At 41.6% G+C, this 17,022-nt stretch overlaps 1 protein-coding gene across 1 annotated transcript in view; it reads left to right on the top strand.

The window, feature by feature from the left end:
- LOC100630888 (zinc finger protein 850) overlaps positions 1-17,022 on the top strand; it is a 72,956-nt gene that overhangs the window by 46,401 nt on the left and 9,533 nt on the right. The window contains exons 6-7 of the mRNA XM_070236959.1: positions 6,890-7,103; positions 12,615-14,177. Of these exons, the coding sequence (XP_070093060.1) occupies positions 6,890-7,103; positions 12,615-14,177 (1,777 nt within the window). The remainder of the gene's footprint in view (positions 1-6,889; positions 7,104-12,614; positions 14,178-17,022) is intronic.

Raw genomic sequence — 17,022 nt, 5'->3', positions numbered from 1 at the left:
TTTTGTGAAAAAATCCTGACATGATAAGATACAGCATTTAAAGTTTTCTAACTTTTCTGAATGTTGTCTTCCCATAAGTTGGGAATATTGTTACGATTCTTAGTCTGGTTATATCAACATATATTGTATTCTTGCACAGCTATCATGCTGTTGTATAGTAAATGCAATGTTTCCCATCTAATTTGATAATAATCCACACACACTCCACCATGCCTTAGAAGTATGGCATTCCATAGCCACTTTATTCCTTGTTTCTTGTCTTGACATGATAGGTTGCATTGGAAATGGAATGGACTGGAATAGAGCAAGAAGTTGTGGTCTCACTGCAATTTGTAGTGGGCTAGCAGCAATGCAATGTAAAGAGAATGCTCCCTATGGTATCTGTTACAATGACTCAGTTCTGCTGATGTAGAGAAAAGCAGCCATCACACTATGTAAAGGAATGATTGAATTAACAGGCTGTGTTACAATCAAACTTTATTTATGGACACAAATTTGAGTTTTATGTAATTTTCAAATGTCACAACGTGTTATTCTTTTTTTTTTTTTTAAGTTTTCCCCCCAACCATTTAAAAATGTGAAAACCATACTTAGTCGTGGTCAGTGCAAAACAGCTGGTGAGCTGGATTTGGGATTTGGCTTGCTGGCCTTGGTTTGCTAACCCCTGAAGCAAGCAAATGCTGAGGTTATTTACTTTCTAGGCAAGGACACACACCAATTAAGAAATTCTCTGGCTAGTGCCCTGAGGGATTTTCTGTGTTAGAAAAGTGGGGCTTCATGGTGGTTATGCTAATTAAGCTTGCATCCCGGATGGGACTGAATGAGTCCATAAATCCGTACACGACTAGTTAAGACAATCCCCACTGTTCATTGGTCAGGAAGGATCTTCACTGAGGGGGGGTGAAGGTCTAGGTTGGTATGTTGCAGTCCCTCAAAGTTCCTGGACATTCATAGCTTTGACCGGAGGATGAGCAAAGTTCATGGTTCTTTATCAGCTTCAGCCGCAGTGAAACACAGCAGTCGGCGTTGCGTTATCTCCTAGCTGAACGCTATTGCAAATGGAAAGTTTAGAGAATGTTTTCAGCCTTGAGAAATGGACAGTCCGACTCAAAATGGTTTAATCAGTAAGGAAATGTTTTGGCTCAGGTTAATGGATAACCAAAGCTGGAGTGGGCTTCAGGGTCAGCTCAGGCTAGCAGCTCGGCTCTGTTTCACTTTGAATGCCTTATTCTGCCCTCCTCTGAGTACTGGCTTCATCCCCAGGCACAGACGAAGATGGTTACAGTGTTTTGGTTCTCACATCCACTCAAAACTTTGTCCCCAGGCAGGGAGAACTGCTTCTGCAAGCTCACTCAGAATGCTGAAAATCTTTCCCAAGAGCCTCCTTTCTCTCCCCCAGCTCCCAGTAGATCGTACGTCCTGGATAGATTACAAAAAGGGCTATACACTCTTCCAATCTCCATAACACGCCTCTTTGCAATGTGATTTGAGCTCCTCCCACTAAGTGGTGGAGTGTTTTTCTCTCCCCCTTGAACCTGGGCTCAGCAGGTAAGTTGTTTTGGCCAATGAAACATTAGCAAACTTGTTGCAAGCAGAGGCTTAAAAAAGTGTTTGCACATTGGAGCTTGCCCTCTTTTGCTGCTCTTTGGGACTCTGAGAGTGCCATGCGAAGAGGCCCAGGATGGATTACTGGAGGAGGAGAGACCATATGGAGCAAAGACAAGCCATCCCAGATGAGAGCCCCCCTCCACCTATCAGCCTACCAGGCCTCAAGGCGTGCAGATGAGGCCCTCCCAAACAACCCACCAGGGGCAGCTCAGACTAGGAAAACTACTTAGATGACCCACAGATATGAGAAGTAATAAATGTTCATTGTTCTGGGCCATTAAGTTTTGGAGTGATGTGTTAAGGAGCAAAAGCGAACTGATATATGCCCATTCTGGAGGCAATCACAGGCAAGGGGAATTGTATTACTCTTCAGTGAGTCAAGAGACTCTCTTGGAGTTGGGTTAGCATCTGTTTCCATGACATCCATGGCTGCATAGAAGAGGGGTGGATACCTAAACAAAACAGACTTTTGATAGCAAGTAAAAGGGGAGAAAATGCATGCTGAGTTCGACACCTAATAATATCTACCAGATATACTCTACACCAAACTTTATGTTGCTTCTCTATATAAGAAAGAAAACTAAGCTACCATTAAAGGGACATCTCATAGGAAGCAACATATATTTCCGTACAGGGGGTGTGTCATAGAGCCTGCTTTGGGAGACTAGCTGAGTTACCAAAACTTGAATTTCACTGAAGCAGGGGTCAACAGACTTTTTTGGTAAAGAATCAGTAAATATTTTGGATTTTGTGAGCCATATGATCTCTGTCACAACCGCTCAGCTCTGTCATGTAGTGTGACAGCAGCCATAGACAAAAAGTAAGAGAATAGGCATGGCTTGTTTCAATAAAACTATTAAAAAAAACAAGCAGTGGGCTTGTCACTGAGCCCAACCGCAAGTTGGTCCTTTTGCCCAGAGCTGCTCTTGCCAATAGAACAAGACGGGGCTAGGAACAGCAGAGCAGAAACCAATGAATGGAGGAGGCAGAGCTCATGCTCCAAAATATCTTCTCCCCGAGGGAAGGTGAGCAGGGTTCTTATGAGATGTGAAGGGGGAGCGGTCTCCACATCATCGCTTGGGGTGGGGGCATGCACGGATCTTCCCTTCTTGCACGCCGCACCTTTTGCACGTTTCCTTTTGCGTACGGCACCCCATCAGCATCTTGAACCTTTCTGGTTTGGACCAGTTCTGCAGTTTGACCATCTGGGAATGTTCTGTCTTAGTTCCTATAAGCAAGTACAACTTAAAAACAAAGCATCAGACATGGAAAATGTTTTAGGGACTTCCCTGGGTGACAGGCTGGATTGCAGGCCGTTCTAGGAGAGAAGCAACATGCAATGCTGTGCAGTGTGTATTTCATGTAATGAGCTGCCACTGAACATGTACATCTGTATTATACATTTCACGTATTTTTTTTGGAGGGGAAACCTGAGTTAACAGCAATTGTAATTCACGGAGAGAAGCAATAATCCACTATTATGTATTGGGCACTACATGTACCCTGATGTGAGAAGAAAGGTGTGTTAACATCTTTCAGAGAGAAACTTACAACTCTGTGCCCTGTTTTCTTTACATATCCTGCTGAGGGGAATTAAAGTTAGGTGTATTTCTGTCTCATGTAGAGAAGCAGCATATATCTTTGTGGAATATATAGTCCTTAAACTTTCTTGGAAAGAATGCTGAACTATCAAGAATTATATTTCACTCAGAGAAGCAATCATTTTTTCTGTGCATTGTTAACAACGCTCAATTACCCAAAAGTTAGGTTAAGCATGTATTTAGGCTATAAGCAAAGGAGGAACCCAAAGAAAAAGAAAAAAATTTAAAAGAATTTAATATTTCAAAAAAATGCATTGAGGGGCCAGCCTGGGGCATGGTGGTTAAGTTTGCGTGCTCTGCTTTGGGGGCCCAGGGTCTGCAGGTTCAGATCCTGGGCGCAGACCTATGCACCACTTATCAAGCCATGCTGTGGTGGCATCCCACACATAAAGTAGAGGAAGATTGGCACAGATGTTAGCTCAGGATCAATCTTCCTCGCCAAAAAAAATAAAAGCATTGAAGTGGGAGAAAATTCAAAACTTGATTGAATTCCTTAAATTTATGGTTATTATTTTTTAATTTTGTGTTGAGGTTTGGGTGACTCATCATATTTTTTAATTTTTAGTGCCTCAAAAGATCCTCTAAATCTTGCACTGACTGTGTATTCTATGTTGTCTACTTGGGAAGGAGAGCTGAGTTACTAGCAAGGGTATCTACTAACATGAATAATATATACATTTCTAAACAGTGTGTTCTTCATATAATGTGCTTTGATTAAAAAAAAAAAACCCTTGGTTTCCAATAATTGCATCTAACAATGAGGGGAAATTCACCTCTGTGGACTGTATATTTCCTGTAATCTGGAAATCTGGATTGAAAAGCTGAATTACTATTAGTTTTATCTTCCCTAGCGATAAAACTTCCAGGTCTGTAGACTATACTTTTTCATATAATCTCCTTTGGGGAAGTGAATCAGTTGGGAAGGCATTTGACCGCATATTAAACCACCCAACTATGGTAGATGGTCCAAAAGAGATTAATTTTTCTTTTCTATTTTTTTTTAAAGATTTTATTTCTCCTTTCTCTCTCCAAAGCCTCCTGGTACATAGTTGTATATTCTTAGTTGTGGGTCCTTCTAGTTGTGGCATGTGGGATGCCGCCTCAGCATGGCTTGATGAGCAGTGCCATGTCCGCACCCAGGATTCGAACTGGTGAAACACAGGGCTGCCGCAGCAGAGCACACAAACTTAACCAGTCGGCCACGGGGCCAGCCCCTAATTTTTCTTTTTTATCACTTAGTACAGTGTCCAGGGTGGGCAGTCCAGGGCTGGTGTAGTAACTCAAAAACCAAGATCCTTCTTTATTCTAGTCATGCCATTCTTATAATGTGGTTAGCATCATTATACTTGCACCTCATGGTGACAAGATGGCTGCTGCATCATCTGCATCATCTGCTGCTCATAACTCTTCCAAGATGGAAGGAGTGCAAAGGACGAAAAACATTTTCCAAGTGAGTCTGTTCTTTTTAATTAGGAAAACAGCAGTGTTCCTGGAAGCTCCACTCATAAGCCTTCCATTTTTATCTCTTAGGCCAGAACTGTGTCATATGGCCAGCAGTAAGTGCAGGGGAACTTGAGAAATCTGGGCACAGTGCCACGTTGAACAGAAGTTTGGTTTGGTGCGTAAGGGGGATGAGGCGAATGGATATTTCATGGGCAACTTGTAGTGTTTGTCATTATACCCTTGCTAAAATGGTAATCACTGGATCCGAAATTCATGTATGTAGTTCTGGCCCCCTTAGAGATAGTGTAAGGAAAAAAGAGAAAATCTAGACAAGGACAATTGAAATGACGGGAAGGGAAGGGAAATGGTCTGTTGTAGCCTACAAAGGGCACTGGGTTTGAAGTTCAAAGGTCTGGCCTTCTGGCCTGATTCTTTAAGGTACAATCTGTGTGATATTGGTTGAGTCAATTTTTCCAAGCCTGTTTTCCTTGTCTGTAAAACAGGCACAGAGTGTCAGAAAGGGAGAAATGCATATTGGGTAAACAAAGTTGCATCTTGCATAGAAAACCTACTGACATCTTTGTGGCATATACTTCATGTAATCTCTTTGGGGGGGAGGGGTTAAACATGATTTTCCAGGAGTTTCTATTTCCCAAAGGGAAGTAACATTCATCTCTGTAAAGTGTGTACTTTAGGTAATCTGGGGGAAGAAAGATGACTTTTCAGTACTTTTTTCTCTCTTATATAAGCAATATACATCTATGTGGAGTAACTACTTCATGTAACTTATTGGAACATAAACTGTTACCAGCTCGTATCGCCTATGACTCTGGAAGTATCTGCCACAAGATGACTGAATTTGAAACTCTCCCTCTCATATTCTTGATGTTCCTCAAAAGTTCCATGATTTTTAGTGGTCTATTTCTATTTAGAGATGAGACTCTAGATGGATCAGTATCAGTAATGAAATTGGAGTTCCTCAGCTCAAGAAAGAATTCTGATTCTGGTAGTTTATTCAGTCATTCACCAAAAATCTATTGAGTGCCTACTATATGTCAGCCACTGTTCTAGATATTGTTATAGTGTGAATAAGGGAGAGAAAGTCGCTGCCTTCATAAAGCTTACGCTCTGCTGAGGCAGACAGGAGTTGTATAGACTGAGGTTATAGACGGGAATATGCCAGCTAGATGGTCCTTCCTTTTGGACCTGCAGAGAGCTTGTTTTCTGGATTTGGTCTATGATATTTGCATTTTTCAGTTTCTCAAAAATGCAAATAATCTGATCTTTCTCTTTGTATCTGATTAATGGATTCAACAAGTATTTATTGAATACTTTCTCTGCCAGACACTGCTCAACACTGGGATATAATGGTAAATAATAGCTCCACATTAACCGGATAGAGGCATATAGAGATGAACTGGGTCCTTCGTAGTTACCCTTGGATGGAATGTTACCTGTGTATATAAAATATAATATATAATATATATAATATATATAATAATAATATATAATAATATATTATATTATATAATAATAATATATAAAATATATTAAATAATATATAATAATAATATATAAAATATAAATATATAATTTTTATATATAATATATAATATATAAAATATATAATATATAAATTATATATTATATAATAATATATAAAAGTGGACACGTGTATTTAGGAGGCCAGCTAGAGGTGGAATTACTCATAAGGGGTGATAATAGAGTGTAGGCAACAGCCATAGGGGTCAAGTAAGTATTGGCACTGGGTTTTGAAGAACCAGTGTGACTTGAATGGCCAAGGTGAGCGAGAGTAGGTGGAGGGGAGGGAGAATATCCCAGAGGGGCAAATCCTGGATAAAAGATCCAGGGTCAGGAACAGGCAGGAGATTTCAGGGGGCCAATGGGAATTCAGTTATGTTAGAGGAGAATGTATATGATAGCAGAATAAGAGATATTGCTGGTTGAGGTCAGTTTATAGGGGCTTAGATTGAGAATCTGTCCATTATTCTAACTAAATAGTGGAGCATTCAAAGTTCTCAATCAGGGGTTATTCTTAGTGGATGGAATATACCAGGCCTTGCCCGAGATGGCCCATTCTGACTCCTACCCAGCACTGTTTCCAACCCTAACGCCCCCATCTACAGTTTTCCTGAGGGATGAGATATCAGTGTGTTCCGGACTAACGTAGTCTTTAGTGGGACCTCAGGAACGGGTCTACGTTTGGGGAAAACTAGGCCCCAAACGCCTGCTTGGAGGCCTCCATCGAGATGCTCCTCCTGCTTCCTAGAGAAGAGCCGAGGGATGCGCGAGACAGGTGCGCGGAGCCGCTGGTGACGCACTACCGGTGGCGCCACTGCTCTTCCGGCCCCGGCGGGCAAGCCGTGCCCTGGCTTCCGTGCGTTTCAGGGACTGAAGTCGCCGCCCCGCGGGAAATCCCCGGACCTCACGGTGAGCGGGCGGGCCCCGGGGAGGGGAAAGGAGCCGCTCCGGGCTCGCATGGGCTGGCCGGCGGGCCGAAAGCTCGCTCTCCGCCGGATTGCTGCCTGCGCTTGCGGCCCGGCACTCCCGGCGGCCTCAGCACTGCGCTCGCCTGACCCCGCGCAAGGCCTGGCATGGAGGAGAGGAGACGCCTGAGAAGACGGTGGAGTGAATGAACGAATGCATGATGCTTGAGTGATGGGTAAACTATCAAGAGCTAGGACCCGTGTTCGGAAATGAAATCCCGGGCTCAGAGTTCTCGGTCTGGTTACCAGCTACTTCCCTCCATCGGTCCTGCAGCTCAGAAGCTATTTTAGGGACCGTCGTAACAGGAGGCGGCAAATAGTGTAAAGCGCCCTAGGTGGGGAGTCTCAAGACCAGGGTTATAATTCCCGAGGATACAGAGGCTGTTTCTTGATTTCTAAAGTTGGACTGTCTTGTAGTCTCCGTCTTTCTTTATGAGGCTCAGTTGACAGCATGCATGTGATAGCATATAGGCAAACGTTAATGTCTTCCAAAAAGATTTTACTATCCATCACTTGCCAACTACTACACAGTTCAGGGGCGAGGCTACAGAATGAGTGACGTTGGAACCTGCCGCATGGGAAGATGCTTCCTAGTGCTGGAAGATACATATGCGAGCAGGTGTGATAATATTTTAAACTACATCTATTCGAAGCAGTTGTGCTAATTTAGTTAATCTTCACAACAACGTATTATCTGTAGTTTTTAATGAGAAAATTGAGGTGTAGCGGGAATAGATGACTTGTCCAAGGACACAGTGCTGCTAATTGACTGACCCAAAGCTGCAGAAGAGATAGATGTAGTGTGCTGCTGCAGCCTGGATGAGTATGTTGCTTTTGGCCAACCAACAAATCTAAGAAGGGCTTCAGAGAGGAGTACGTTTACGTGTGGTCTTGTTAAAGGAACTGTGATTTCAAATTCTTGAAAAACCTCCCCTGGCTTGTCCAGAATCCTTCAGCTAATTACTGAGGAGTAAGTTGCTGGCGACCAGGAGAAAGCTTACAAGGTAGGAGGAGGAAGCCATCTCCCTGTTACTTTTAACAGGATGAAGCTATTAAAAGCTTCTTTCCTTTTACCCTTCACTCCCCAAATAATACCAATCTCCCTCAAATCTGTATTCACACAGATCCTTTTAGCATCTTAAAATCACTAGCAATCAGATTATTCCACACTAGGCATTTGTGGAAGCACCTGTACCTTCCTTTCTGGGAAACTTAGAGACCAGAGGCTCAGCAAACTATGGCCCAAGGGCCAAATTTGGTCTACCACCTGCTTTTGTCAAAAAAGTTTACTGAAATACAGCCAAGCTCATTCATTTACATGTTGTCTAGTTCTGTTTTCAAACTACAAAGGCAAAATTGAATATTTATGACAGAAAGAGGGAGAGAGAACATATAGCTCGTTTAGCCCACAATAGATAAAATATTTACTTTCAGAATATTTACAGAAAAAGTTTGCAGCTTGACATGAACAAACTGCCAACAACTCAGGTGATCCACAGTTAGAGGAGAGTGGTTGTCACCAAGATGTATTTTCTTCTCCATAGGTTTTAATAGCAAACATAATAATAATGCCTAATCCCTGTTGAGTGCATACCCCATGGCAGATATCCTTATAAATGCTTTATGTGAATTAACTCATTTAGTCAAGTATTCACAGAATGTTAGAGCTGGAAGGACTCATGGATATTATCTAAATTGTCATGTTTTTCAGATAAATAGCCTGTCATGTAGGCCCACTCACCCGGGCTATGACAGAGCAGTCTCCTGACTCCCAATCCAGTTCACTTTAATCTTACTCTGAATGGAAGGCCAATACCGTGTCCATTGGATCTGGCATTTGTCGTTTTTGTTTCTGGTTTTTTTTTTGGGGTGTTGAAACCTGTGAGTGAGATCTGTCATTTTTTAAGTAACTTTCTGTGACTATAAAAGTAATATATGTTTATTGTAGGGAAAATGAAATACACAGAAGAGTATAGAGGACAAAGTAAAGTAACCCTGTTAAATGACCTGGAGATCAGTGTGTGAACATTTTGGCAGGTATTCGCCTGTCCTTTTTGTGTGTATGTGTTTTGTGTATATCTGTGTATTCATAATAGTTTCTGTTTATTGAATGCTTATCAGCACACTAGGAAGATGGTACCGGTTTCCATTCGCACTGGTGGCGTATGAGAAGCTCTCTTTCCCTGCACCTTTGCCAGTCTTGAGTTTCAGCATTAAAAAGAAAATTTCCAATTTGGTATAAAAATTGATTTTTCATTCTTTCAGTTTCCATTTCTTTGATTACCACCAAGACGGAATTTTGCTTTGATGTATTTATTGGCCTTTCATAATTCTTGGTGTATTTGTTATACTCCCCATTTTTCTGTCAATGCATCTTTTTCCCTCACTCATTAATGAGAAGTCTTTTATCTATTAGATCTGTCTACTCCTTGATGTATAGATCAAAAATACTTTTCCTAGATTCTCTTTGAATTTTACTTGTATTTTGGATGTAGAGACTATTGCTTTTCCGTGGCCAAAGTTATGCAGTTTTGTCCTTTGTAGTTTGTGCTTTTTTGCATAATGCTTAAAAGTCTTTCCTAACCTTAAAAGCAATCATTTGTCAGTATTTTATTATGTGGTTTCATATTTTTACATTTAACCTTTTAATCAGTTTAGATCTATTTTGGTATGTGGTGTGAAGTAGGAATCTCACTAAGTGTTTTTTTCCAGGTATTTAAGCAACAGTTCCAACATGATTTATGAATAATCAAATTTTTATGATTAGAAATGCAAACTTTATTACATATTCAATTCTTCTATTTATTTCTCTAATGGTATTAGGAATCTCTGAAATCAAAATCCAGAGTTAAACTTCCTTTTAAATGTGTAAACTCACTGTTGAGGTTTTCCTAGCCACACTCCTGTGATGATTTTATCTGTTACTCCCAAGATTGCACTTACTCCCTTTATGACAAAAACTCTGTAAGTTTTCAGCCCACACCTCTCTCCTCTATTCCAGATCCTTATGCCTACTTTCTTTGTGGGTATTTCAAAACTAAATGTATCTTCTTCCTCCCCAAACCTGTGTTCCCACACTCAGTAAAGGTCACTGTTGTCACTCAAGCCAAAAACCGGCAAATCATCCTTGACTTCTCCCTGTCCCTTATACCTGCCCCAAAATTCATCCAATCCTGTGGACTCTGTCTCTTAGGTGGTCCAGTCGCCTTAGTGGACTGCTGAAACAACCTACCAAGGGGTCTTCCACCCTATACTTTGGCTCCCCACCTTCTACCCCTTCTGCAAACTTTTTCTCTACACGTTGGACAGAAGGATTTTTTTTTTTTTTTTTTTTTAAACAGCAGATCTAATCATGTCACTTTTTTTTTCCAAACCCCTTTTATGGCTTTCTGCTCGCTTTAGGGTAAATTCCCTAAAATGATTTGCAGGATTATATTTGATCTGGCCTTTGCTTGCCTCAAGTTTCATATCTTATATGCTTAATTAATATGCTTAATACTTTGTGATACTGGATCTCTTTTATTTTTCCAAAGTATTGGGCTTGATTCATTTTGTGTATTCTGTTTTATTTCTCTGATACATTCTTTTCCCTCTTTATCTAATTCCTATTTATCTCTTTCAGAAAGGCTTTCTTTCTCAGACTAGATTAGGTCCCCTCTGCTCTACATCCCATAGCACCCCATATTTCTACTTTTGTAATTTGCATATTTGTAATTACTGGTTTAGTGTCTTTGCCTAGCTGTGCTGTAAGCTCTGGGCAGGTAGGGGCATGTCTGACTTTTTCTCCACTGTCTACCTCTGATTATACCCAAACCGCACTGTACCTCATGAGTCGCTGTAGGATTGCGCAGTGGGTCCCCTTTATGCTCCTCCTAAGGAAGAGGATTAGGAAATCCCAGACAGGATCCTCTTAAACCTTTAAAACTCAACACAGAGGCACAGACCTTGATCAGGACCAGCCTTGTTATGTACTTCAGCAGATTCATCCTATTCTTTCCTGCCTCCTAAGCTCTTGATTATGGTAAAACCATCTCTCTGTCTTTGTTTCCTTGAAATAATGCTGCCAATTCTACTTCTCACTTCAGGATTATATGGAGAGATATTTTTGGATGAACAGTTGTGATTTTGACATTCCAAACACCAGAAACTCTCTGTGCTATTTTTGCAAATCTTTTGTAAGTCAAAAATTATTTCACAAAGTGTTGTTTTTTTTAAACTGCAGCCTACAGTCTTATATTGAGCTGTGCCTGAAGAAAAACTGTTTAATTGATATGACATCTAGAAGAAAGGACAATCAGTGTGTCTCTAGGTTGTATCAAATAGAGTTTCATAGCTACTATTCAGCTCCTTGGCATATAGTGGAGGTGCGTGGATCAGATTTAATGCATTAGCCTTGTTGTGAGGCCATTTCCCCATGCAGCTTCTGACTATAGTCATTGACTGTTCATATAGACTATTGTATAACGGACAGAGTGCACTAATTGACATGAATATTTTTGTCCACTTCATAGTTATCTTTATCATTATAAATAACAGTCTGATGTACTTATCAAGCACTTGGGTGTTTGCTAGTATGTCAGTCTGTCTGGCTGTCACTTTTTGGCCAGCTGACAAATGGAGTTTGTGAACTTAGAAGACTGGAAGCCAACCCTGGTTCTTGCTGATGCAGTCACATTACTCTCCTGATGGGTTTTATGTGAGCTATTAGCTAATGTCCTTAGGCAACAGCTCTTGCTCATTTTTCTGTTTACTGGGATAGTGATATCCCCTCCCCCACCTTTTTTCCCCTGTGAGCAGGGCTCCCAGTTTTCCACCCTTGAAGTGTTTTACAATCAAAGCAAAGAGAAGATTTGTGGATGTTGAATATGCATGGAGCTGAAGAGAGAGAGATTGGAAGAGAGATTTGTCCAGGTGAGTGAGCAGGGGACAACCAGTGGGAGAAACAGCAGGGCTTTGGAATTTTCCAAGAAAACTGAACAAGGCTCAGGAGATAGAATTACCTTCTCTTCTAGGAGTGTTGGGGGCAGACATGGGTGAGCATCTCTTGGTGCCAGCTTTTCACCAGTACTCATTTTATCTCTCTCATTTCCGGCATTTGCCCTTTTACATTCTCCCACCATCTATTCTTTGAATATAAACCATCATGTTTCCTGTCTTGCCATAATCATTAGCCTGTTTTTGTTTTTTGTTGTTTTCCCTTTATCTCCATTATCTCTGGTTCTCTCACTCCCTGGGTGTCTGTAGCTGCCCTTTCTGTGGAGTTCCTCCATGGTGATCACCTTACCCTGGTGCAGATCTCTTCCACCATTTGCAACTTTGAGTTACTTGCCCCACTTGCTTTTATTGGTCCTTACTCATTGGCCATTACTGAGACCTGTCAAAGTTATGTCCCAGAATGTCAGGGGCCTCCACTCCACCCTCTGCAAGAGGTATTCATTCTGATGGTTTCTTTCAGGTTGGGTGAACAAGACTACTTCAGAGCAGGATGTCTCTGTAATTGATTCACCAGGGATGGTAGCAAAGAGACTCCAAGAGGATGAATACCAGGATTCTGCATTCGAAGAAACATATGGATGTGAGAGCATGAAGGGAAACCCTCCCCGAGAGTTTCCTGGGCCAGGCCTTTTCCAGGAAGGAGGTTTTGGGGGAATAACTTTCATCCACAAAGAAGCACCTCCTGAGATGTTTAGCCAAGAATATCATTTTGAAAAAAGCTTGCTTTTGACCTCAAGCCTTGTTAAACATCTCAGGGTTTCTACAGAAGAGAGCTTACATCAGTGGGAGACAAGTAGCATACACACCAATGAGATTTCAGACCAGGGTAAATGTCCAGCCCTTTCCACACAGAAAAAGTCTTGGAAATGTAACGAATGTGGAAAAACTTTTACTCAGAGCTCATCTCTTACCCAACATCAGAGAACTCATACTGGGGAGAGACCCTATGCATGTGAGGAATGTGGGAAAGCCTTTAGTCGTAGTTCATTCCTTGTTCAACATCTAAGAATTCACACTGGAGTGAAACCATATGGATGTGAGCAATGTGGGAAAACATTTCGATGTCGATCATTTCTCACTCAGCATCAGAGAATCCACACTGGAGAGAAACCTTATAAATGTAATGAGTGTGGGAATTCCTTCCGCAATCATTCACATCTCACTGAACATCAGAGGATTCACACTGGAGAGAAACCTTATAAATGTAATAGATGTGGGAAGGCATTCAATCAGAACACACACCTCATTCATCATCAGAGGATTCACACTGGTGAGAAACCTTACTTATGCAATGAATGTGGCTCTTCTTTTCGCAAACACTCAAATCTTACACAGCATCAGAGAATCCACTCTGGGGAAAAACCCCATAAATGTGATGAATGTGGGAAAACTTTCCAAACAAAGGCAAACCTCTCTCAGCATCAGAGAATTCATACTGGAGAGAAACCCTATAAATGTAAGGAATGTGGCAAGGCTTTTTGTCAGAGCCCATCCCTTATTAAACACCAGCGAATTCATACTGGAGAGAAACCCTATAAATGTAAGGAATGTGGCAAAGCTTTTACTCAGAGCACTCCCCTCACTAAGCATCAGAGAATTCATACAGGGGAGAGACCCTACAAATGCAGTGAATGTGGCAAAGCCTTCATTCAGAGCATTTGCCTTATTCGGCATCAGAGAAGTCACACTGGAGAAAAACCCTATAAATGCACTGAATGTGGGAAGGGCTTTAATCAGAATACCTGCCTCACTCAGCATATGAGAATTCATACTGGAGAGAAGCCCTATAAATGTAAAGAGTGTGGGAAAGCCTTTGCTCATAGCTCATCTCTCACTGAACATCATAGAACTCACACTGGTGAGAAGCTCTATAAATGTAGTGAGTGTGAGAAAACCTTCCGCAAGTATGCACACCTTAGTGAACATTACAGGATTCACACTGGTGAGAAGCCTTATGAATGCATTGAATGTGGAAAGTTCTTCAGACATAGTTCAGTCCTTTTCAGACATCAGAAACTTCACAGTGGTGAATAAACCTGGCATTTAGGTGATGACAGTTTCTCTGGGAAGAGTGACTAGGAATCTGGCTGCAGGGAGAGGGGCAAGTAGAGTTCCTGGAGGGAAAGACGAAGGAGGCTTGGCTACTGCACTCCGAAGAGTATTTCCAGAAATGGAGGAGGAAGCTTGAAGAAGGCAGAGCCTCCTGCAGGTGGGCATCTGAGAATACAGGGTAGAAAGGAAGATCCTGCTTTTCACATAAATTCTTGCTGCTTGCCACTCCTCTGTCCCCGTGTGACTCATACCTTGAGGTGCCATTTGTTGTTAGCACTTGTTTTCTCCTTAGTACACCCCTGCCCCAGCTTCTCAACTTGTCATCTGTCTTCACTGGCCAGTAGGCTTAGGTGTTTTCCAAACACTGATTGTCATTATGAAAGCGGCAGCAGTTCTGAGGTAGTGCTACTAGCCTCCAGATGTCTCAGGCAGCTCTGACCATGCTGCTGTGGAAGAGACTGCCCATCTATGGAAGTGGTCCCATGACAGAGAGACAGAAGCACATGACAAACAAGGAATCCACCCATTCACCAAATAAGGGTATATGTGACAAGAAGTGGACTGATCTGTACAGATGTTGGTGAAGAAGGGTTTTATGTGAGGGAGATCTTTCCTGATCCTTTCAAGCTGGAAGGTGACTTGGGGCTAGGAAGGTAGCAGGTCAAGAGAGACCTCTTTTGAATGATGCCAGTTTGTGGGAGGGGCATCAGATTTGCTCAGAGGGCCAAGGAGAGGAATGCCCAAGCTCTGTCCCAGAGGCATATTGGCTTACCTGGAGGGAAATGGTCTGTGCTAGGCTGCTGGTGATGAGAGGCCTCAGAACAGGAAGCCTGTGTGTGACTGATCAGGCCACCACATATCCCTGCCCTGGATAAGGGGTACACTTGTCTCTTGTAAGTTTGGCTGGGCCACTGGTTTGTGGGGACCAGAGGAGAAGAACCCATAAGGTTAACAGTGTCCAAACAAAGTGAGACTTGATTTTTTGGCCTTTAAGAAGGAGAGAGTATTAGTGATGAGGAAAGACACCTGTGTAGGTTGGCTGGAGGTGGGGGCTGCTGGACCAGTCCTTAAGAGAGAGTTGATCACTGTAGTGGGGAATGCTAGGTTTCATGTAATGATGCCATTGGTGGCTATAACCATAGAGTCCTTAGATCTCAGATGTGTCTGTTTTTATTGGGACTGTCTTGTTCCTGGATATTTACCCTTCCTTGCAGGCTAGGCGTATGTAGGGAAACACTTCTCATGGGATGAATTTGGAAAGAGTTGTAGAGAATCACCTCTTCTTCAAATCCCTGAAAATCCACATGGCATGGTTTTCTACTGACTTTGATGGTATTTTATTCTTTCGAGAGAAAGGGCATGTTTTCCCCTTTATTCCTCTACTCCTTTCCATGTTTTTAATTGCTACCCAGAGATTCAGTCTAGAAGAGTAATTGAGGATAGCCTTTGATATTTGAAATAGTTTTTATACTCAAGCTCACACAGTTTTTAAAATACAACTATTAAAAACAACACAAGTAAGTTGCTTCTGGAATGGTTGGTTATTTGGAACTCGGCATTGATTTTTTTCCAGAGCAATTATCTTGTCAGCATTGCTTTGGGTCATTAGTTAACCATTAATGGGAATGTGGCAGAAATATCCTACACTTTAGCCTCTCCAGCTGTGAACATTATATTCTCAAACTTTGCACAGGGCATTTCATAATTGAGTAAATTAATACCTTATGGGCAAAAATAATGCTATGAAAACTTTATATTTTATGCTCATGGAAAAACAGTCTACAGAAAGCAACTATCAATGTGTTTATACTTTCCAAGTGAGAAATTACACTATAGAATTCATTGCTGGCACATAGTAAATGTTCATTAAATATTTACTAGTTGAATTAATATATTTTAATCAAGCTTTGCTCACCAAAAACTTTAGGAACTTCCTGATCTGTAGGTAATTAGATACAGGCATACCTTGGAGGTATTGCGGGTTTGGTTCCAGAGCACCGCAATAAAGCGAATATTGCAATAAAGCGAGTCGCAGAAATTTTTTGGTTTCCCAGTGTGTATAAAAGCTATGTTTACACTACACTGTAGTCTATTAAGTGTGCAATAGTATTATGTCTAAAAAACAATGTATGTGCCTTAATTAAAAAGTACTTTATTGCTAAAAAATGCTGACCATCATCTGAGCTGCCAGGGAGTCATAATCTTTTTGCTGGTGGAGGGTCTTGTAAAAAACAAATCTGCGAAGCGCACTAAAACAAGGTATGCCTGTAATATTTATACACTGCTATCTGGAGTCCTGAGTGGAGATTAGAGAGGATAGGGAGAGTCTTCCTGAGGAAGAAATGGGAAAACCTTAGGGGTGAAAGATATCTAAGTTCTTGTTAGAAAGATTTCCTAAAATGGAATGAACACAACTCTGAGTTTTTAATCATCAGGCTAAGAGTCTGGTACCATTTTCACTTCCTGGAGAAATAAGTAGGAAAGGAAGTCGTCTTCCCACTGCCCTCATCCCATGTTCTCACACTCACGCTTCCTGATTTTCTCTCAGTTGCTGGCCCACCATCTGCCTAGTCACTCCAGCTTGGCCCCAAACCTAGGAATTGCCCTCTTCCTCAGTCTTCCCTCTTATTCAGTCTTCATGTGTAGTGAACCATTATATCCGGTTGACATTATCTCCTAAATCTGGAAGCCATCTTCACTGTTATTGCTATAGTCCAGCTCCCCATTTTGTTTCCTAGACTATTTTTTAATTTTCCTCACCAGTCTTCAAGTTTCTTGCCCCGATAAGCCATCTTTCACATTTCTTCTGAATGGTC

This window comes from Equus caballus, chromosome 16 (genome assembly GCF_041296265.1).
Source record: "Equus caballus isolate H_3958 breed thoroughbred chromosome 16, TB-T2T, whole genome shotgun sequence".
Taxonomy (NCBI): Eukaryota; Metazoa; Chordata; class Mammalia; order Perissodactyla; family Equidae; genus Equus; species Equus caballus.
The sequence above is the reverse complement of the archived record's forward strand: the minus strand, read 5'-3'. Positions and strand labels throughout refer to the sequence as shown.